Source organism: Pan troglodytes, chromosome 12 (genome assembly GCF_028858775.2).
Source record: "Pan troglodytes isolate AG18354 chromosome 12, NHGRI_mPanTro3-v2.0_pri, whole genome shotgun sequence".
In the NCBI taxonomy this organism is placed as follows: Eukaryota; Metazoa; Chordata; class Mammalia; order Primates; family Hominidae; genus Pan; species Pan troglodytes.
The window spans coordinates 73,691,865-73,715,000 of record NC_072410.2 but is presented as its reverse complement, the minus strand read 5'-3'; the positions used below and the strand labels follow the sequence as shown (position 1 = coordinate 73,715,000).

At 41.3% G+C, this 23,136-nt stretch overlaps 1 protein-coding gene across 1 annotated transcript in view; it reads right to left on the bottom strand.

Moving 5' to 3' along the window:
• Positions 1–3,668: 3,668 nt before the first annotated feature.
• FSHR (follicle stimulating hormone receptor) overlaps positions 3,669–23,136 on the bottom strand; it is a 198,683-nt gene continuing 179,215 nt past the window's right edge. Inside the window, exons 9-10 of the mRNA XM_525753.6 lie at positions 9,663–9,848; positions 3,669–4,921 (exon numbers count right to left, since the gene is read on the bottom strand). Of these exons, the coding sequence (XP_525753.2) occupies positions 3,688–4,921; positions 9,663–9,848 (1,420 nt within the window). The 3' untranslated portion in view covers positions 3,669–3,687. The remainder of the gene's footprint in view (positions 4,922–9,662; positions 9,849–23,136) is intronic.

Genomic DNA, 23,136 nt, shown 5'->3' with positions numbered 1-23,136 from the left:
TCTTGCCACTGAAAGCACTTTGATGAGGGTCAGCAAATACCACCTTATAGTTGAGCTTTATTTCGTGTGGACGTTTATTTAGTCTCTTTAATGGGTTCAGTTATATTTTAAACAAACAACACATCCTATATATTTGTCTTCTTTCTTCAATGTCCCTTAGTATGCAGTAGCTGAAAGTTTATTCCCTGCTTGTGCCTTTACAAACTTTCCTAATAAAATACTTTATGAACCTGAAGGTTGTGGCCATCAGTTTCAATGATCTTTTTCTGATTTTTCTAATGCCGTGTGATACTGACCTAAATAAGGTGTAGTGCTGCCTGTGGTAAGAGTTGCAGCATCTTGGTGATGCAAGTGCAGAGGGCTTTTTCTCTTATTCTCTTCCTCCCTCCATTTGCTCTTGCAGAAACAAGGTATGAAGGGTTCCCCATGATCAGCACATGGAGCCTTTTAGTGAAATAGTACTCTCCAGTGCCCCCCATTCCATCCCCTTCACCAAAACTAATGCATCTGTATGTGACAAGATAAAAATTTTTGATCAACTTGTGTACCTAGTTCATCTCTTCACTCTGACCCATTCACTCTGGATTTATCCATTCAGTCGCCTTGCTCCAACCCCACCAAGGAGGATCCTACCTTGTCAGATTTTCTTGGGATTTAGTCAAAGGAGTATATGGAGGAAAGTTGGTGGAGAAGGGAAGACAAAATGAGAGGCTTTCCAGGATGGGGCTGAATAAATTTATGATGAGTGAAAATCTGAGGAAATAGACATGGGAGCAGGTCCAGTGTGTGGTCAGGGATAGGAGGCAAAGATTTCATTTTGCACCAGGATGGCCAAAGCCAATATCCATCATGAGAGATCAGTATTTGTATTGATAGTTTCAGTATTACCCATGGAGATATGGGTACTTTAAGAGATCTCTGGGAGCTATTGTCCTCTTCATGGTTTTTGAGATTTGCAATACAAACTTAAAAAATAGAAAAAACAAACTTGTATTAATCTGAAACTTCGTGCACGCGCGTGCGCGTGTGTGTGTGTGTGTGTTCCCTCTGGGTCACCACTATGGGACTGAACTGCCACTCCAGGAGGTACAACTTTAGGGGTGTTACCTGTATAATCACCTTTAGGGGGAAGAGTGATTTCAATGGTTTTTATTATAATACAGGAAGTGTAGGATGTTTTTCTTTCCCTTTAGATTTGTCTAAAGGGTTTAGAAGCACTGAGTTTAGCTACCCATAAATATGTTTGCTTATTTGAGAAAAGTCTTATCTCTTACCAGGAAGTATTATAGTGATGGAAAAAATGTCTTCTGAGTGTCTCTTGCTGTATATTTGTCTCTGAGCACATTCTTGCCTCTCAGAGCCATGATTTCTTAAACCGATGTGTCATCAGCAGCTATGTTGTGGAATAATTAATACTCTATCGTATTTTTAATTTAGCTGCAACTTGCTTTTGAGTCCAAATTCAGAAATACATTGCCTCTGGTCAAAAATAAGGAAGATGAATGACTGCAGATGGAGCTGGGACAGCCCAGCAGTGCAGCAAACGAGTGTGTGGGGGCTGGGGAGAAAATGCTAGCTGAAAGCCCTGTATTTTTGTATAGTTCTAGATCAGTGCCCTCCAACTGAAATAAACTGCAAGCCATAAATGCAAGCCACATAAATAATTTAAAATTTTCTTGTAGCTACATTAAAAAATGTAAAAATAAATAAGTGAAACTAATTTTTAAATGTATTTGTCCTGATACCTCCAAAACAATATTGTCCTAGTATGTAATCAATAAAATCATTATTGAGCTATTTTACAATTTTTTACATGAAGTATTTGGAATCCCATGTGTATTTTACACTTACAGCACATCTAAATTCAGGCTAGCCACGGTTCAAGTGCCCAATAGCCACATGTGGCTAGCAGCCACTGTGCTAGACAGTAAAGCTCTAGACTATTTACAAGGACAATTATTTTATTTTGCACTTGATGCTCACAGTATATCAAAATGGTGCCAGGTCAGATGGGAAGAGACGATTGCTTTTTCTTCTGGCTCTCTAAGGACTTCCTCCAGAATGCTTTTGGGATCAACTTTTTAAATGTTTGCCAAAGGGTAAGAGGAGGAAGGGCTGGCTTCTGACATTGAAAGAGAAGACGCAGAGCTTTGTGTGCTAGCCAAGGCACAGAGCTTGGTGGAATTTATAGTTGATATTTATGACCGAAATTATCCAGATGGGGTCATTTATAAAATAGATGTGGGTAGTATGGTTATTTATTGAGAGCAATATGCTATAATGGAATGAGTTCTAGACTGAGGGTCAGGAGAGGACACTAGACGAGGCACAGGTCTGGGAGGAGAGAAGTGAACTAACGTTTACCATGCCAGTTACAGCACTAGGCTCTTCACAACCATTTTCTTATCTACTTCTTACAATAAGCTCAAAAGTTAGCTATATAACCATCTCTAGTTTACAGAAATGGCAACTGAGCCTAGTGAGGTCAGGTCCTGGCTTATTATGGAGTCCTAATAAAATCTCAGTGCTGTCTGATTCCAAACTGCTGTGTTCTTAACATTACAATCCATATGCATGTCATATAATAGGTGTTAGGGTTCAAGTAGAGAAGCAGAACCGGTGATATATTTGCATGCATGTAAATATACATAGGTGGTAAATATTTGTTACAGGCTCACACAGTTGTGGGGAGCTGGTTAACCTGTCTTTGTAAGGATGTCTCCACAGCTGATGCCAGAACTAGAAGTCCTCAGGGTGGGCGATCATAAAGGGAAGATCACAGCATGCTGGAAGCAGCAGCACAGGTAGAACTCCACAAGCACACCCTGAGCCCTGCTTACATTCTTGTTGCCTCTGACCTTGGTGATGAAAGTGCCCTGCAGAAGTTGGACCCTTTATCATGGAGCTTAACAAATATACCTGGCCCAGGACGAGTCTGAGAACCTGAAGGAGGATCCAGGGAAAGGTGGAGCAATTGGAGACCCAGCCGTTGCTTCACAGCAGTGAGCTGAGTCAGCATCAGCAACAGAGTGTGCTGAGCTACAAAATGACTGCCATTTTCCTCTGCCCTCCTGTTTTCCTAGAGTCCTCACTATGGCCCACACTATCTGGAAACACATGAGGAAGGGAATTCTGGGAAATGTATTTCAGCCTATCCACACTGACGCATTACAAAGGCTTCAGATGGGTGTTCAATTAATATTTGTTGAATGAATGAATGAACGAATACCATGGTGCTTCTCTGGGAAATTCTCTGGGAGTCGGAATACCTAATCCTGGCTCTGCCTCTTACAAACCAAACAATTTTGAACAAGTCACTTAACTCTTTGAGTCTTGGTTTCCTCATTTGTAAAACTCCAAGAATAATCCCTGTCCTGCTTATTTAACAGGGATCACTTGAGATATCTGAACAAAAGCACTTTGTACATAACGTGCAAAAATAACATATATAAGGATAAAATATGTAATACAGTATTGCATTCTTTAATTATTATTGTTGTTACTAATAATTCAGCTTCCTAATGTATCACATGGAATTAATAGTTCCTGACCAATTTACCTTAAAGGTATGCCAGGAATATTAAATTAGATGAAATATGTGGAAGCACTGTCAGCTATTTGTGACATACCCTTCAAAGGCAAGATTGAATTATCATTCAACACTCAGATACATTTTCACATTGTGTTTTACTTTTGGGCTAAATGACTTAGAGGGACAAGTATGTAAGTGGAACCATTGGTGACTCTGGGAGCTGAAGAGCAGTGGCCATTCCTTGGATGGGTGTTGTGGGCAGTGGATGAAGTTTCTGTCCTATAAATTTGGGCTTGCATTTCATAGCAGCCACACTTGCTCAGCAGAATGAAGAAATCTCTGCGAAAGTTTTTGGTAAAGATGGCATAGAGGAAGGGGTTGGCACAGGAGTTGATGGGGTAAAACAGAACCAGCAGAATCTTTGCTTTGGACACAGTGATGAGGGGCACCTTGAGGGAGGCAGAAATGGCAAAGAAAGAAATGGGTGCCATGCAGAGGAAGTCAGTGAAGATGAGCATGGCCATGCGCTTGGCGATCCTGGTGTCACTAGAGGAGGACACAATGTTGGGGTTCCGCACTGTGAGGTACATGTGGATATAGCAGCCACAGATGACCACAAAGGCCAGGACATTGAGCACAAGGAGGGACATGACATACAGCTGTGACAAAGGGCTGTCAATATCCATGGGCAGGCAGATGCTCACCTTCATGTAGCTGCTGATGCCAAAGATGGGAAAGAGGGCAGCTGCAAAAGCAAAAACCCAGCCCATCACCATGACACTGGCAGCATGGCGGAGCTGCACCTTGCAGTCCAGCTGCATGGCATGGGTGATGGTATGCCATCTTTCCAAGGTGATAGCTGTCAGAGTGTAGACTGACAGCTCACTGGCAAAGACAGTGAAAAAGCCAGCAGCATCACAGCCTGCCCCAGTTTGCCAGTCAATGGCATAGTTGTGATATTGGCTCTTGGTGTGGATATCAACTGATGCAATGAGCAGCAGGTAGATTCCAATGCAGAGATCAGCAAAGGCCAGGTTGCACATAAGGAACCTGGGGACTGTGAGTTTATATTGGCTGGTAGTTAGGATCACTAGCACTATGATGTTCCCAGTGATGGCCAGGATGCTGATAAACCATATCAGGACTCTGAGGATGTTGTCCCCCATGATATCTTCACATGGGTTGAATGCATCTGGCTTAGGGGAGCAGGTCACGTCAACCACTTCATTGCATAAGTCATAGTCAAACTCAATGTACGTCATGTCAAATCCTCTGCTGTAGCTGGACTCATTGTCTTCTGCCAGAGAGGCTCTCTGACCCCTAGCCTGAGTCATATAATCAACTTCTTGCCTTAAAATAGATTTGTTGCAAATTGGATGAAGCTCAGAGCTAGAAAAATACAAAAAGAAATAGAATCAACATCTCAGATCCAGTATAGCAAATACATCACTGTCTTTGTGCAGGGTAGAAATGATGAGTTTCTTCCTGAGATTTTTTTTTTCTTCTCACGTCATACCTGCCCTTGAGGCTAACCTCAAGGGTTAATGCTGCTTACTGTAAATGAATATAACAACTTGTATATATGTTACTAGAGTTGGATGGCTCACTGGGGAAACCATCTTGCCACAACCTGCATGTGGGGAGGAAGGCACCTGAGACTAAGCCTTGCTGTTAAGTGAAAATAATTTACAGACCTGGTATCAACTCTACCCTTTTCCTTCTCCCATCTTGATCCAGCTATCTCTTAATACACCTGAGTAGGACATATTCCTATTCGTCTACACTCAAATCACTGGAAGATCCAGATTGTTCTCTGACTCAAATGAGAACTTATTTGCTTCTCTTATCTACATAAATTAGGGGATCAAAATCTGTAGTTAGTTCCCAGCCAGCCCCTATTCCCTGGCTCTTTGGTACTCAGGCTATTAGGAGGCCAGCTAATTTGCTGGAAATGTTACCAGGGTCTTTCCTGTTCTTTATTATCTCACTTTCTGGGGGCCACAATAGGCCTCAGGCATGTGTTTGTCTGCAAGGTAAGCCTGGCTCTCTCATATTGAACAGTTTCCTAGTGAGTGCCCCAAAGAACAATGCAAGCTGCAAAAGGACCTAATTTATTCTAAGAATGGAACTCATCCTCTGGGCAGCCTAGCTCTCCTTGGGCTCACTTTACTGTCTTGGTTTTGCCTTTAAACCCAAATGTACAAGGGGCCTTGTCAACAGGATAGAGGTACTTACAGAGGGATTTGAATGAAATCCAGGTGATAAATATTCAATCCACGAGTATACCCATGAATATTCTACCCCAGAGTAGTCTATCAATACTCTGGATGTAGAGACAAGGAAGGTAATACTTCTGTTTGGAAGCAAAGGCTTGTGGAATGGGAATAAGCCTTATGTTAGGACCTTTTTGGATGCAAAAAAAAAAAAAAAATTATACATACACATGCATACCTTTCCCTCCTTCCCCAAGGGGCAAGTTCACAGCAATATTAAGTTGACTGTATTTTTTTTAAACCTTGACATAACCTCAGATATAAGTGGCGAAGTAAGTATCAAAACCTTCTTAAGAAGGAAAAAGGTGGCTAGGGGAGTGGAGGAGGTAAAGACTCCATTTGATGCTAAAGGATGAGTCTTGCCAGGTGTTCCAACCTATTATACAGGGACTGAACCTTGCCCCATCAACCTGGATGAGAAGGGTCTGTTAGGAAGAGTGCTCTCCTCTCTTCTCTCACCCCTGGGAAGTGAATTGAATTGCCAGGAAGTCATTTTCCCTTGGCCTAAGGGATTCTTTTTGTTTGTTTGTTTTTTTAAGGCTAAATGATTAACATACACAGAATTGAAAGTGAATGGAAACGGAGCCCAGAAAATGTTTTGGTTTAGTCAGTGGTCTTCCAAGAAAGGTGAGGCAAGCTCCATAATGGGCATAGAGGGGAGAAGAGGGGTATCCTGTGGTCCTTAGTCTAACTCTAGACTCTTAAACCCTGTTATTGAATTAGTTGCAGCCTGATTCCAGGAAGAGAAAGTAAGTAACCTGGTACTTGCTGACTGCAGTTTGGTTCATTGGACTGAGCTCTGACTTAACTCTCTAGAAACAGCCTTCACTTCCTATGGCTTATGGTCGCTGTCTGTGAAGGTTCTTATTGTTGATACTGCTGTCCATATATTTTAAATATTGTGCTTCTCTTTTTCTGAAACAGAAGTGACCCACTGACATGAAGTAAGGAGAAAAGTAAATAACTTATGTCTCTGAGATAAGAACAGAAACAAAAGTGGAAACCAAAGGACATCAAGTCTTGCCTCTGCAGTACTTTGGAAAATCCTAATTATCATAAGGAGTTGGGAATTCAGTTTAGGGTCAGTTTAAAAAGTGGCACTCTTGGACTCTGATCAGTCAGTGAACAGATGCTTGGGGGTGGCATAGCAGTGTCGCAGAGCCTAAGCTTTGGAGGCAGGCAGACCAGATTTGGATCTGTTTGGTCAGTGTAGGTCAAGTTATTTAGCATCTCTGAGCCTTAGTTTCTGTCTCTGTGAGAAAGGAATAATAATGATATTACCATTGTGGGAATTAAATGAAATAAAGATACAGAGTATTACAGTGATTGGTAGTGAATACTTGGCAAATGTCAGCAGTATGAAGACAAATGATGGTGGTTACTTATGGAATTTTTGAGGTCTAGGCCCTGTGTGGGTACTTAGAAGCATATGCCACAGCATGTCAATTTAATATTGAATTGTGAAGAAATGGCCTTCACAACATTGAGTTGTGAAGAAACACAATTTTTATTGTATTTAACTTAAAAATTGAAGAATAAAATGAGAGCAAAGTAATGCAAAATGAATACAGAATTATGACAAGGAAATATCAGGTTCAATGACAAATGAAGACTGTAGTTGATACGAACTTTTGGGAAGAGCCCAGGAAAAGTACAGGAAGAGTCCAGGAGGACCACTGGCCAAAGTTTTAGTCACAGGGGCGTCATGTTTACACTCTGGGCATTATTTCCAAATGAGGATCAAAAGAAGAATTTCATCATACAAGTTAAAACTTGAATCCCGCTACCAAACCACATCTACTATTATATACAATGAAATGTCACTATTGAAGGAATAAATCTGAAATTATCTGCTGAATAACAATTATTTTGTGTTGTTTGTGTGTGAATTTGATAAATATGAAAATCAAATACCCATTGCTAAAAATAAAAAATGAAAACCACCTATCACAATTTTTGTTACTCCATTTTGGCACGTTGTGGAAGAACCATGTTCCTCTCCCTTGCTATACCCCAACAGGCCTGGATGGTAAGTTAGAGCAGCAACCTAGAGGGATGAGAGCTGAGTGGTCTGGAGGGATCAGAGAAGACCTCATGTCCTGTGACAATATAAGGTAGATGTGGAGATTCTGGTTGGGAGAGCCTTGAGGCTATGTCTAGAGGAGTCTGAGTAACATGATGAGACAACAAATTCTTGGGGTGTGTTGGAACTGGGCCAAATAGCACACTGCAAGCTGCTCTCACAGTGATCTTAATATTTTCTTCTTTTTTTAAAGACAGGGTCTCACTCTGCTGCCCAGGCTGAAGTACAGTGGCACAATTATGGCTCACTGCAGCCTTGACCTCCTGGGCTCAAGTAATCCTCCCACTTTAGCCTCCCGAGTAGCTGGGACTACAGGCATGCACCACCACACATGGCTAATTTTGTTCATTTTTTTTGTAGAGACGAGGTCCCACCATGTTACCCAGGCTGGTCTCAAACTCCTGGGCTCAAGGAGTTATTCCGCCTTGGCCTCCTAAAGTGCTGGGATTTTGGGTGTCAGCCACCTCGCCTGGCCAATCTTAATGTTCTTTATTTCTCCTTTGGGGTATTCAGTCCCATGGACTTGGTGCAAAATTGGTATCTTTCTCACTCTGGATAGAATAATTCTTATCTGGAATATAAAAGAGGCAAGCCACTGCTTCAGCCCAGGACTTTAAGAATTCTGATTGTCAGGAGGAAATTTCCTGGCTCTTGAGCTAATCTATGAAGAGTGCCCATTCTGGATAATATCCCAATGATGCATGCAGATTCTGAAAAACAGCTATTTTTCTACAAATCCTCCAAAAGGGTCTGAGTAGGGACTTCCAGTTACTCTGAAAAACATTTTAGGGTGTGTACTGTTTTGTTGCTCTTTTTGTTTTGCTTTGGAGCAAGGAATATGTCCACATGGACTGGTCAATGTATGTTAAAGGTTGAATAATGGAGGAGACTGTGTTAAACAGAGAAATAATATCATAGGAAAGCTGTATTAGTTCTAGGCTAGTATATAAGAGTAATGAAAAGACATCATTTGATGAGTGCAACTACATGGTGTGGCTTATGTAGGTGAGCTCAGAGGAGCGTGAGAGCTTTGAGAACTCCGATACTCAGTAAGTTCTTACCTCCAATTGATCGTTTAAATGTCTGGAACATGTGTACAATCTCCAAGGCGACTTTCTCTTTACTCTTTCCAGATCCTGTCTATGATTACCTCACTTTTTTAAGCAGTTAGCTACCAAGATTTGTCTCTGTTTAGATGGCCCTCTTTAAGTCTGGGTTTCCTTGAACCCGGCTTTCTTTGACAGCCAAAGTAACGAGATGTCTTAATCTTTATCCTCCCTGTGAGGTAGGAAGATCCCAAGGTGGATTAGAGAGGCTTAGAGTGATTGGGATGTGCTGCAGATATGTACATCAGTCTCTGGCATGGCATTTATGCATCTCCCCACCAAAGATGACATGGATGGGGCATTTATCAGGTGCACAGTTTGGGACTTGAAGGATTAAATCTATAATGGTACAAAGGAAAGAGGGAACAGATATTATGCACCAACTCTGAAGCACTATGCTTAGTATTTTTCATGTTTTCTCATTTAATACTTGGTATATGTTCTGCCCCATGGGTAACCCTCTCCTGTGAGCCCACTTTCAAAGAAATGAAAGAGTTCAACTATTCCTCACTCTCCACGAACTGAATTTTTGACCCAGAATGTGCCAAAGGGCTTGAGACAGGGAACTCTCTGCAAGTAGATTCTCTTCATGTCACAGATAGGTAGAAATTGTGGACTAAGTTCTACATTGGGGAAATGCCTGAGCAGGGCTTAAAGGATGGACTCACATTTGCCGTCTCCAGTTTGCAAAGGCACAGCAATGGCTGGGATAGGTGAGGCTGGCTTCCATGAGGGCGACAAGCTTTTCCAGAGTAGGCAGCTTTTTTAAGTTGTAAGTCGACCTGGCCCTCAGCTTCTTAAGATTTTCTAAGCCATAGCTAGGCAGGGAATGGATCCTTGTTCTTGAAATATCTCTATAAAGAGAAAAGGTAAATATAACAGGATTACTATGGACCTAAAACTTTTTGCTCTTGGTTAGCAGGCAAAATAGCAGACACACTAGTGATATTCTTACACGGATGAGGAGAGAGACTCCGGTTCCTCCAACACACCTTGGCCAGATCAATATTTGGCTAATAGGATATTTGGTTCTGTAGGAGTCCTGGTCCTTCTGTTCCTGGTAGGAGGAGTTAGATAACAGGCCACTCTGATTCCTGGATATACTTACATCCTGGCTAATTTGGGGCATAAGTGTTGCTGGTGAGTAGAATTAGCCACCTTCCCTTCTACAGTCTATTTGTACCTGCTAATTTGCATGGGACTAAGGGATTGAGACCATTTGTCTATACCATAAAACTAGCTATAAAAATATTTCTGATGAGCTGGAGTAGAATCTGTGGCCAAATTCAGAAAAAGGGACAAGAAAGAAATATACTACAAGAGGAAGAAGACTCTGGCACGTGGTAGGGGCAGTGTTAGCACAAAGTCCAAGTGGCAGTACAGAGTGGTGGTTACAAACTTGGCATCTACAGCAGACCTGCCTGCATATGTACCTTGCCCCTCTCCCTATTAGATTTATGACCTTGGTCAAGTATGTCACTTCTCCATGTTTCAGTTTCCTCAGCTGTAAAATGGGAAGACAAAAATCCTATCTACCTCAGAGGGTTGTTGTTAAAATTAGATGAGTTAAAGTGCATAAAGAACTTCCTGACCAACAGACAGCACTTAGTGTCTGGCAACTATTCTTAGTAAACATAACACAGAGTGTGAGAGAGAGACAGTTGTTCTTGTTTGGTAGGAAAGTCTCTGCCTGTCCATTAGACCTCAGCACAAATGACCAGTTTAACCAGGTCCCTGCCCCTGATGGGCTGCAAGTTCCATCCTTTCTGGCAGCAGCACCAGTGATGTGGGCGCTTTTCTGGCAGCACCACTGGTAGTTGCAACCTTCAAAACCAAGACCAGATGGTGAGAACAAGGAGATTTAAATGGCACCAGCTTGGACCTGGTGGGGCCAACAGCTTGGCCATGAGTGGGTACTTCTCATGGGGGTGGTAGCAAGTGATGACCAGGATGAGTTCATTTTAGCATCCTTGGGGACCCTTGGATATACTTGAGGAAGAAGAGTCTTTTAATGTTGGTATTCCCTGTAAATCAAAGCAATAGGCACTCAGAGTAATGAAACTTGGGGGTGTGAATATATATTTGCTACCCCATATGTTCTCACAATCTGGTGAAAATTACATTTTCAAAGTCTTGCTTTCATTGTATAATTATCTTGCTCAAAAATTTATAATGGCTTCCTATTGTCCAGTGAAACCCATCCCTAACTACTGCCTTATTTGTCACTTCCATTTCCCAAGCAAATTTTTACTAGTTGTTCATGCTTTTATTTCCTCATCTCACAATTCAATTGAGTTTCTCTTCAGCCTCTGGGGAAATAATACTCACTAAGGCCATGTCTTAGTTCTGATCTCCTTGATTTTGTAATTACATTTCACAGGTAGAATGCTCCTTCTTTTTGAGATACTCTCTTTCTTGGCGCCATATTCTCCTTGACATATTTTCCTCTGACATCTCCGTTGACTTCTTTCTGATGCTTTTGTTTTAATTCTCTTTTATCTGTTCTTTAAATATTGGCATTTCTTTATACCTAGACCCCTTCTGACTATACCCAACCTTTTCAGGTGATCTCATTCATTCCCTTAGTTTCAGATACCAGGCATGTGCTGATGGCTTCCAAAATGTGTGTCCCCATTTAGATCCTACTCCTGAACTCCAGGTCCAGATAATCAGTTGTTCTTTGAACTCCACCATTTTGATGACTTGCATCAAAACTGAAGTTACCATCTTTCTTGTAAATATGTCCCTCCTTGTTTTTTCCATCTCAGCAAATGACTCTTCCAATTTCCCCTGTTTTTCATAATGGAAACCTGGGTGCCATCCTTGACTTCCTCATGGGACATCAGTGTCTTGTTCTCTCAAGCCTAACTTTTAAATGTGTTTCAAATCAGCCTACTTCCCTCCTCTCCTGTGACTTTGGTCTAAGTCACCACAATCTCTGCCTAGACAAATGCAAAGGTCTTATAACTGTCCTCATGACCATCTATTGCAATCTTAGTACTGCAGATGTAAAAAATGCCTATTAGATTGTGACTTCCTGCTTAAGACCCTTTAATGACTCCCCATTGCTCTTAGGATGAAGGACAAGTCACTGTATACAGTGTGTTGATCATTTGCCTGTTTTCTCCCACATCCATATTATGCCCTTCTCTACGCTCTTCTCTGTGTTGCAGGAAGGATGATCCCTGCAGTTCCATATCCCAGGTACCACCTTATCAATCAGCTTTCAATTGGGTTTAGCAAATGGCACTAGTGGGATACTGGAGAATAGGTAAAAGTGCATATCTCATCCCTTCTCTGTCTCAGGCAGCAACTGAGTCTTCTCTGTGACTCCAGCTCTCGTTGAACAGATGCTTGGAGGATCCAGCTTCTACCAGTTGCCCCAATTCCTGGACATCAGTAAGATGACTTCCTCATTTGTTCATCAACTCCTAGGGTTAGTAGTGGTTACTATTGCCAATCTCGGGACTACTGATCCCCTGTTTGATGTTCAGGAAGATTTACATTTTCAGAACAATTACCTTTGTTAGGTGTGTGTGCATTTGTATGTGTGTGTATTTTATACATAGTCCCCTCTTTGTTAGCTGTCAATTAGATCAAATCTCCTATATACTTACTGAATTTTTTGCTTCTTTGTTCTATCACTACTGAGAAAATTATATTGAAATCTCCAACTATGATTTTGGATTTGTATAGTTCTAGTTTTGTCAATTTTTGCCTTATATATGTTTGATGACTTCTTAAGGCTCATACAAATTTATAAATTGTATGCCTTCCTGGTAACTTTCTGTATCTCTAGTAATAATTGTCTCCTAGCTCGCTGAAAGTTTCTTCTTATTTGCTGGTTCCTCCATGACCTCCAGCTTTAGGAGTGCCAATGAACTCAGTGCCTAGACTTCTTTTCTCAATCTTCACTTACTCTGCAGGTAAGCTTATCCAGTCTTATGACATAAACACAATTTATATGCTGATGGTGCTAAAATTTGTATTTCTAGGTTGCTTCTTTTTCTTGAAACCCAGAGTCATATTCAATTGCCTCCTTATAATCTCCACTTAGTTGTCTAATATGCAGGTCAGACTTTGGATAATAAAAATGGCCTTCCTGATATTTTCTGAAAATCTGTTCCACCTTTCCAGTTGTTCATGCAAAAACTTTGATGCCTACCTGGACTCCTCTCTTTCTCTCCTACCCTATATCAAAACTCTCCGAAAAACTTATTAACTTTTTATACCACATACATCTGGAATCTAATTACTTCTCACGACACTCATTGCTATCACCACAAGGTAAACGTTCTGGTGGTCCAGGGCATCTTGTCTAGCTCCCTGCCTATTATGATTCTTCAGATTTGGGGTCCCTGGAGATCAGAGTCTGGTCCATGAACCCTTGTCTCTTTGATGAATCTTTGATCTCTGCTGCTGTGTCTGCCTTCTCTCCATTTATACTTCCCATTGTTTTAGAGATTTCCAACTTTTTTCTTTGCTACAGGAGATCTTTCTGGTTTCTCTCTTTTGGCAACGCCTCTTCTAGCCAGTTCTGTTAGTGACACTTGCCCTGTTTTCTGTGACTGAGTTCTTATCTGTCATTTGGGTTCCTCTTTTTTTCTCAAATGTGGAAAGAACAGAGTTTGAGACCCAACTCCCTGTTTTGTCTACAACAATTCAGGACTCCCTCCAAGAAATGAGATAAAAAAAACATTTTAGAAGTCCTTTACGAACAATTTAGACCAAGACCATCATTTCCTCTCATGAACATTTTTCACATTTTTCAAAACGAGCAATACAAAGCAGGTTATTTTTCTTAATTATGTCTTCCCCTTGAGTTTACAGTATAAAAATTGGATTAATTGAAGATTCTAAAGAGAAACAAATTTTTATACTCCATGGAATATCATCCCATTATCTCATATACTCTGTGGTAGATTAAAGATGACTGCAAATTCTTTTACACTCTTTCCCATCGAGGGTCTATTTGTTCTCCCCTTGAATCTGGGCAGAACTGTGATGTCTTTGGATAAAAGAATATGATAGAAATGTTGCTATTCATTATAGATCTAGCCTTTAAGAGCACTGACATCTTCTACATTGGTCTTAACAGAGTCTTCAGCTGCCATGAAAGATCTCTGAATACCTTAAGGCTGCCATATTGGTAAAAGCCTAAACCATACAGAGAGGTCCTGGAGAATGAGAAGCCGTATGGACAGAGTTAGAGAAGACACCACACACACACACGCACGCACGCACACGCACATGCACACACACACCCAATAAACACAGATGTGTGAGGCACGTAAGTGATGGGGACAACTTGGAAGTGGACCCCCCCGCCCCGCAGTCAGCCGCCTGAGCTGACATTGCATGGATCAGGGCCAGCCATCCAAATGTCTGACACAAAATTGTGAGCAAAATGGAATGGTTGTTTTAAGCCATTAAATTTTAATGAGGCAATAGAGAACCAAAACAAACTCCACTGAGGTCTCCATAATGTTTAACAGTTGAAGAAGTATTTTTTCCTTGAAAACCAGTAAGAGTGCGATAGCATTATAGTCTGTATACTTTCTGCCTCTTTTACCACTGACTATCTTTTGCTTTATGTACTAGTTATTTGTATTTTATCTCTCCTTGAAGGTAGAAGGCTCTCGCATTCTCAGCGGTGCCTTTCATGTAGTGAGTACCCAGAAACTTATTGCTTTGTTAGAAGATATACTGGGGAGTGACATTGGAGAAGGATTAGGAAAGGAAATAGAGAGATCACCCCAGCCAACTGTGATGTTCTCTGACTTCCAGAAATTGCAGAATCTTGCACCTTGTGTTATGTCTTCTATTGTTTCCTATGGTTGTCTTTTCATGTATGTTTGTTTGTCTCCTCAGCCAGATTTCAAGTGCCCTGAGAGCAGACATTATTAAGAGGCTTTTGTGTTCTGTATCATTTCTGGCATAGATTTGGGCTCATGAAATCTATTCAGTAAGTAGTTGTCTGATAAGCAGACATGACTCAGCATTGTAATAAAAATGAGAGGCTGGAGAAAATTTTACAAAAGAGCTAATTCTAAGGGGAGATGAATGAAAGGCAGACCGAGAAATCCAGAAATCTAGACTTAAAGTGAGCTCAGGAAAATGGTGCTTCTGCAGCAGGTAAGTATATGTGGCTGAGAATATCAAAGTTACCAAGAAAGGGAGCAACCTTGTGCAATGCCAACAAGAAGACAGACATGCCTTGGGGAGTAAGCAGAATGCTACACTGGGTAGATTGACTTGAATGCAATCCAGTGTTTAGGTGTTAGATTGGGAAGCCTCCTTGGTAAACTTCATTGCCTTTCCGTTGCTCAGTGTTCTGGAGCTAGCTTGTTATTTTGGATTCCTTCTTATCACGGCTACAAGACATATGTGCTGCTGCCATTTGCACATGGTGGCTTTGATGCTGTGAGACGAAGACATCTTGTCAATGTCCTGGGATTGAGATCTTTCATTGGTGGATGTTGAAGGAGGGAGCTCTTGGTAGGAAAAAGGCAAAGTCACTTAAAGTTCAGTAAAGCAAATTTTTAAGCAAAAGTGGTTCCTGGATGACAGGGAAATAAAAGTCTTTGTGGAGGTGTTTACTTAAAGGTTACTGTCTGAAGTGATCAAACATGGAACCTGTCAAGACTTCCAAATTTTGAACTGACAGAAAATACAACATATCTCTAGTATCTCCATGGATTAAGAAAATTCCATAGACATTTATATTAGCAGGGATAAAGAGGAGATAAGTAGATCTTGTTCAGATCTTGGCTAGAGACTTAACTATAGTATATTCCCTTTTTTGCTCTGTTCTCCCAAAACATACACACACACTCATACACACACAGGTCTATTTGTTGGCTACAGTTCTTCTGCATGGCCTAAAAATCAGATGTTTGATTTTAATTCCTTTATGAAAACACTCTCCATTTTTATGATGCAAATATACATGGGCGTGGGTTGGGGGTAGTAACAAAAAAAGACATCAGTTACTCACATCTTCATGGGAGTACATTATTGTGACCACGATAGTTAATTTTAGGTGTCAACTTGAGGGGATTAAAGAATATTCAGATAGTTGGTAAAGCACTATTTCTGGGTGTCTGAGGGTATTTCCAGAAGAGATTGGCATGTGAATCCATGGATTGAGTAAGGAAGATATGCCCTCACCCAGAAGCTGGGTCCCCTTTCTTCTCCTACTTTTAGACATCAGAACTCCAGGTTCTCAGGCTTTTGGACTCAGGGGTTTGTACCAGTTTCCCTCCCCCACCCCCTTGGATTCTCAGGACTTTGACTTCAGACTCAGAGTTATACCGTCAATTTCCCTGGTTCTCAGGCCTCTTCCCAATCTAACACCTAAACACTGGATGGCGTTCAAGTCAATCCACCCAATGTATCATTCTGCTTACTCCCCAGTGCATGTCTGTCTCCTTGTTGACACAGGCACGTCAGGCCTCTTGCTTGGACTGAGAATTAGATGGCCTCCCCGGTTCTGAAGCTTTCAAGTTTGGACCAAGCCATGCTATAGCTTCCCTGGTTCTCCAGCTTGCAGATAGCCTATCATGGACTCCTCAGCCTCCATAGCCATGTGAGCCAATGTCCCTAAGAAATCCCCTCTTCTCTTATTTCTTTGAGCAGTGGTTCATAGTTCTCCTTGAAGAGGTCCTTCACATCCCTTGTAAGTTGTATTCCTAGGTATTTTTATTCTCTCTGTAGCAATTGTGAATGGGAGTTTGCTCATGATTTGGCCCTCTGTTTGTCTATTATTGGTGTATAGGAATGCTTGTGATTTTTGCATATTGATTTTGTATCCTGAGACTTTGCTGAAGTTGCTTATCAGCTTAAGGAGATTTTGGGCAGAGATGATGGGGTTTTCTAAATATACAATCATGTCATCCGCAAACAGACAATCTGACTTCCTCTCTTCCTATTTGAATACTTTTATTTCTTTCTCTTGCCTGATTGTCCTGGCCAGAACTTCCAACACTGTGTTGAATAGGAGTGGTGAGAGAGGGCATCTTTGTCTTGTGCCAGTTTTCAAAGGAAATGCTTCCAGTTTTTGCCCATTCAGTATGATATTGGCTGCGAGTTTGTCATAAATAGCTCTTATTATTTTGAGATACGGTCCATCAATACCTAGATTATTGAGACTTTTTAGCATCAAGTGGTGTTGAATTTTGTCAAAGGCCTTTTCTGCATCTATTGAGATAATCATATGGTTTTTGTCATTGGTTCTGTTTATGTGATGGATTATGTTTATTGATTTGTGTATTTTGAACCAGCCTTGCATCCCAGGGATGAAGCCGAGTTGATCGTGGTGGATAAGCTTTTTGATGTGCTGCTGGACTCAGTTTGTCAGTATTTCATTGAGGATTTTCGCATCGATGTTCATCAGGGATATTGGCCTGAAATTTTTTTTTTCTTGTCTCTGCCAGGTTTTGGTATCAGGATGATGCTGCCTCACAAAATGAGTTAGAGAGGAGTCCCTCTTTTTCTATTGTTTGGAATACTTTCAGAAGGAATGGTACCAGCTCCTTTTTGTACCTCTGGTAGAATTTGGCTGTGAATCTGTCTGGTCCTGGGCTTTTTTTGGTTGGTAGGCTATTAGTTACTGCCTCAATTTCTGAACTTGTTATTGGTCTATTCAAGGATTCAACTTCTTCCTGGATTAGTCTTGGAATGGTGTATGTGTGCAGGAATTTATCCATTTCTTTTATATTTTTTAGTTTATTTGCATAGAGGTGTTTATAGTATTCTCTGATGGTAGTTTGTATTTCTGTGGGATCAGTGGTGATATCTCCTTTATCATTTTTTATTGTGTTTATTTGATTCTTCTCTCTTTTATTCTTCATTAGTCTGGCTAGCAGTCTGTTTATTTTGTTATTCTCTTCCAAAAGCCAGCTCCTGGATTTACTGACGTTTTTGAGGGGTTTTTCGTGTCTCTATCTCCTTCAGTTATACCTAATGTAGATGATGGGTTGATGGGTGCAGCAAACCACCATGGCACATGTACACCTATGTAACAAACCTGCATGTTCTGCACATGTATCCCAGAACTTAAAATATAATAATAATAATAAAATCCCCTCTCCTCTCTCTCTCTCTCTCGTTTCTGTCTTTGAAGAACCTTGACTAATACAATGACTATTTGCTAAAGATAGGCTTAGAGAGAGGCCCAGAACATAAATCATGGCACAGTGAGGGAGGGGTATTTAGAATAGTTATTCTGGGCAATCATACTTGGAGGAGTAAAGGGAACCATGGGATGGGATTAGATCTCTGAGCCTTGATAGTCATGCAGAAGAGTTTAGGATTTATATGAGCAGAAGAATGGTTTATTCAAAGCTGGATTTTTGTAAGATTAGTCTTGAGAACCTTGATACCAGCATATGGTGGGTGTTCAATAAATAGTTGGTAAACTAATGGAAGGGGAAAGGACTGAGGGTAGGAAGGGGACAAAGTGGCTTTTGCAGAAATTCAGGCCTAGGATGACAGAGGCCGTCTCCTCCCACACTATCACTTCACGTGTTAAAAGTCATTGTGTGACATGATGACAAGGGTTTATTAGGCATCTGCTGTATATTACTATAGCCATTTGTGAAAGTTTCGGCAGTTCTCATTGTACTGGGAAGTAACATTCATCCCTTGGCCAGATGCATTACAGTAGGTACTGTTTTTTGTTTTCACATTTATTTCTTACCCCTTGCCAGACACACAGTAGGTGTTTAATCAACATCCACTAAATGTATGTCATGTAAGACTTGATGCCCTCAATGAGTACTTGAGAATGTTTACTTTATTCCTGCCCTTGTGCCTGGAACTGGTGGGCTGGACAAGCGGGGAGGGGTAGTTGTGGACTGGTGTTTTTAAACTTTATCTTTCAGGCTGGTCTGTTCTAGTGATTTTGGTCTTTCTTTTAAAAATATCACTTTTAACATCGCAACACATGCTATATTCAGATAGTGAGTAGTTTTGAGAATTTAAATCCTGAAAAGACCAGTGGAGACCCCATGGGATTATGACTTGCACAGAAGAGACTTAGTAATTTAAAATTGTTTCAACATTGTTAGGACTCTTCATTTTGAGATACAGAGTAGCAAGAGAGACTGCATGGGTAGGAAGGTAGTAAGAGGCTGAGGCAGGAGAGGCAGGAGTTAAAAAGCACTCTGTGCCCCATTTAATAAAGTGTGTTATAGCCAGTGCCACAAATTTGATTTGAACAATTTCTATTTTTCCCAGCAAAGATGTTATTACAGGTCAATCATTTCCATAAGTGAGAGCACATTTCTGGTGTATACCACACTGACAGATGGCTAGAAGACCTCTCTTTCATGATCCCAGGCTGGATAAAAAGGCAATTTACTATCTATAGGACTGTGGGTACACTGGTAATGGAAGAGAATCATTCTTATACACATAACTCAGTGTTTGAATCTGAACTATCAAATGAATCTGAGCTATAGCCAAATCAATTTGATAAACCATCAGAATATGATTGTACTGGCTCCAGCCTGCAAAGGCAATGCATTAAATTTTCCCCACAGGAAACTGTTTCCCAAAGAAACAGCAATTGCTCGATTGCTTAAAAAAAAACAACCTTGAGTGAGTTCAGAATATCAGGTAAAAACTCAGATGGCTGCTGATGTTCAAGGTCAAGACTCACAAGGGGGAAATGAGGATGCTGAGCTGCATCTCTGAAACTCGATGAAACTTGTTTGTATGCCCCTGGCTTTCTCTGCGTCTATCTTTCTTTGTGTGGAACAGTGCACCCTTGCACCCCCAGGTGTTCAGAGGCTCCCTATTCTTCCCTCAACTACAAATTTTGCCTTCAGGAAAGGAGCTATCATCAGTTTGAGTGTGTGCCCCTTAATTTTCTTAGAATTCCTTGCATATATCCACTGGAGAAAAAGGACTGAGCCAGTGAGGGAGGAGGATTCACCACATTTGGCTTGTGGAGGAGATATTTTGGAGACTGAGCAAGGCTTCCCAATTCCCAACATTGGTCCTAGGGCAGTAATTCTCAGAGAGCACTCTGGACAAGCAGCATCAGTTTCACTAGGAAGATGTTAGAGATACAAGTTATCAGGCCTCAACCCTGACCTACTGAATCAAAAATTCTAAAGGAGGGGGCTGGGTGTTATGACTCACGCCTGTAATTCCAGTGCTTTGGGAGTCCAAGGCAGGAGAATCACTTGAGGCCAGGAGTCTGAGATCAGCCTTGGCAACATAGTGAGACCCTGTCTCTGCAACAACAACAAAAATGGCCAGGTGTGGTGGTGCACGCTTGTAGTCCCAGCTACTCAGAAGGCTGAGGCAGGAGGATCACTAGAGCTTGGGAGTTTAAGGCTGCTGTCAGCTATGATGGCACCACTGCACTCCAGCATGGGTGATTAAAAAAAAACACAAAAACACCCCCCCAAAACCTACTCAGCTCTGAACATGCTGCTCTAGGACAGCTGAGAACCACTCACAGCTGAGGTGGCTCATAGCCGAGTCTACTCTGGGAATTGCCCTCAGCTGACTTTCTCCTCCCCAGGAGTTTGGTTCCTCCCCAGGGACAGCCTGCACCCAATAATTCTTGATATGGAGGACTTGCCCCTTATCTTAATTCAGTACAACTTTGAAGGACCATCTTAACTCCAGATCTCCCCATGGGATCAGCTGAGCCTTTTGTTGCAAATGCATTACCCTGATTCTGCTTCCATCAAGGGTTCCCTGTACATTCTGAGAGCACCCTCCGGTAAACCTCCCGCATGCAGATATATCACAGTCTTTGTGTGTGTGTGTGTGTGTGTGTGTGTGTGTGTGTGTGTGTGAGCGGGGACTGCAATCTGACCCAAGGCACAGTCAAGATCAGCATGATTTGCACCTACTGTGGTCTGAATAGCCTACGCATACTCCTACTCTTACCTCTTAACTCATCACCTGAGGTGGGCTGGTCTACTGCACACCTACACAAGCACCTCTCAGGCCAGGGTTTAGATGGTTTAGTGTATCTGGTTGCAGAAGTGAGATGTGGAATAAGCTATTAGTCTTCTTGCATCTCAGGTCAGCGGGGGAGAGGCTTGAAGAACATCTGTGGACTAATCTGAAAGCCCCAGAAAGGGGGGCTTGATGTTAAGGTGAACAATTCTTTTGGCCCCAGGGGGAGAAGAGGAAATTAGCAATTATAGGCTGGGCTTCCAGCCAGGATCCTGCCCTGAGATGAAAATATGTGGGAATGTATTATCACTCTCTACCTTTTTAAGTCATGGGGAGTGCTTCCTAATTCCATGGATTTTCTGTAAATTTTATTCCCTTAATTCTAGACAGATGTGTTCCTGTGGTAAGAAGGATAAAACAATGGGCCTATAACTTGAGGACCTTGTAGAATTGCTTCCGATGCTTTCACAGAGGCTCTCTTCCTGCCTGCATTCACAGTGGGGCTAGATGGGGGATTCAAGTTTTGTGTTCTCTGTTCAACATTCTTATGAGATACATTGTGCAGTATCTTCGCCTGGAATCTGCTTGTGCAACCTCAGGAGGTGTTCTTCTGTGCCACGTTTATCTAACATTGACTGGTGTTCTTAGGCTGGGAAGCTGGTGTTAATAGTTATTTTCCTCTCTATTTTAGCTCACAACCAGTTTCAGGGGGCCTCACCGAATAACTTTTAGATGTTCAATTAAACGTATTTATGGCAACATAGTATGGTGGGAATACATGGAATGTGAGGCAGAAGACCTAGTTTCTGGTCCAGACTCTGCCCCTTCTAGTTGCAGTGTGATCTTTAACAGATCACTCTCCTCTGGGTTCTGATTTCTTCAGTTGGATAATGAAGGAGTTGGGGGATCTCATCCAACTTCATTATTCTCAGGAGCACATAGTAGGTTAAGATGCTATAGATTCAATATTGTACCTGGTACAGGTCACATATATAAACACACCCATCACTGACATATTCTGCCATGAACAGATAGAGATGCCTTCTTAGGAACATTCAAAACTTTCAGGGCTTTTTGCTAAGTGAAACTGACATGCTGCTATTGTGGGGATCAAAGACATCAAAAGTACTTGTCAAAATTCATTTGTCTCCCAAGTACTCTAAGAACAGGGAACATGAACTAAGCAGTACAAGTTTTGAGTACTTTGTATTCTTGAGTACATGAACTACATGCCCAACACTCTCCATTTGTTAGCCCTGGGTCCTTCCTTGTACTTCATAGATAGATCATGACTTGATATATTAAGTTGTATATTTAATGTATTGCCTGACTCCTCTCTATTCCCACCCCCAATGAGAATATAAGCTTTCTATGAGGAGGAAGTTTCCTTTGTTTCCTGCATGGCACAAGACTGATGCTTAAAAATTTATCTGATGAGTGAAAAAATATTTATGTGTGTGTGTGTTTTATGCTTCAAATAATATTAGGAAATAGGTATTTTTTTTGCCATTTTTTTAGGTGAGGAAACCGAGGCTTAGAGAGGTAAAAGAATTGGTCTAAACCAAGGCAGTCTGCTCTGTATCTCTGCTTTAATCACACGGATACTCCATTTGTATAGGTTGCCTATCTCAAGCCAGGCATTCTCGAATAATCTTTGAACATGGTCAGGATGATAAATCTACCTTGAAGTGTATATTTCTTCTTCAAAGCAGCAGAATCTCATATATAGATCACAACACACCCTTTATCATTAATAATAAATATTTAAAATTCTGACTCTCCATACCAGGTCTAATTCTAGAGGTACACAGGTTCCAGCCTGAAGGAGAATATTAGCTATTTGGTGTAGACAAAAGTGATGAAGATAGATGGTTGGTCGGTAGGTGGGCAGATAACCACACATGGTAGCCTATGCTAACTGCCAAATAAGAGATTCAGGCAGGTGGCTTCTAAATGCCTGCCTTGACTTAAGGCAGGCTACATAAGGATCATTCAGTAAAACTGCAGATTTATTAACATGTTTATCTATTGCTCTGCTCACCATTCCTTCTTGTACCTCATTCTCTCCTTTTGGGTTCCTTTCTTCATCTTGAAGTACTTTCTTCAGTCAGTAAGTGTAGTAGGTCTTTCTTAGAGCTCAGGAACACATTTTTAAAAAGCCTTTTTGTGATTGTGATGCAGATTGTCCCCCCACCAAAGAAGCCTTAAAGGCCATGAGAG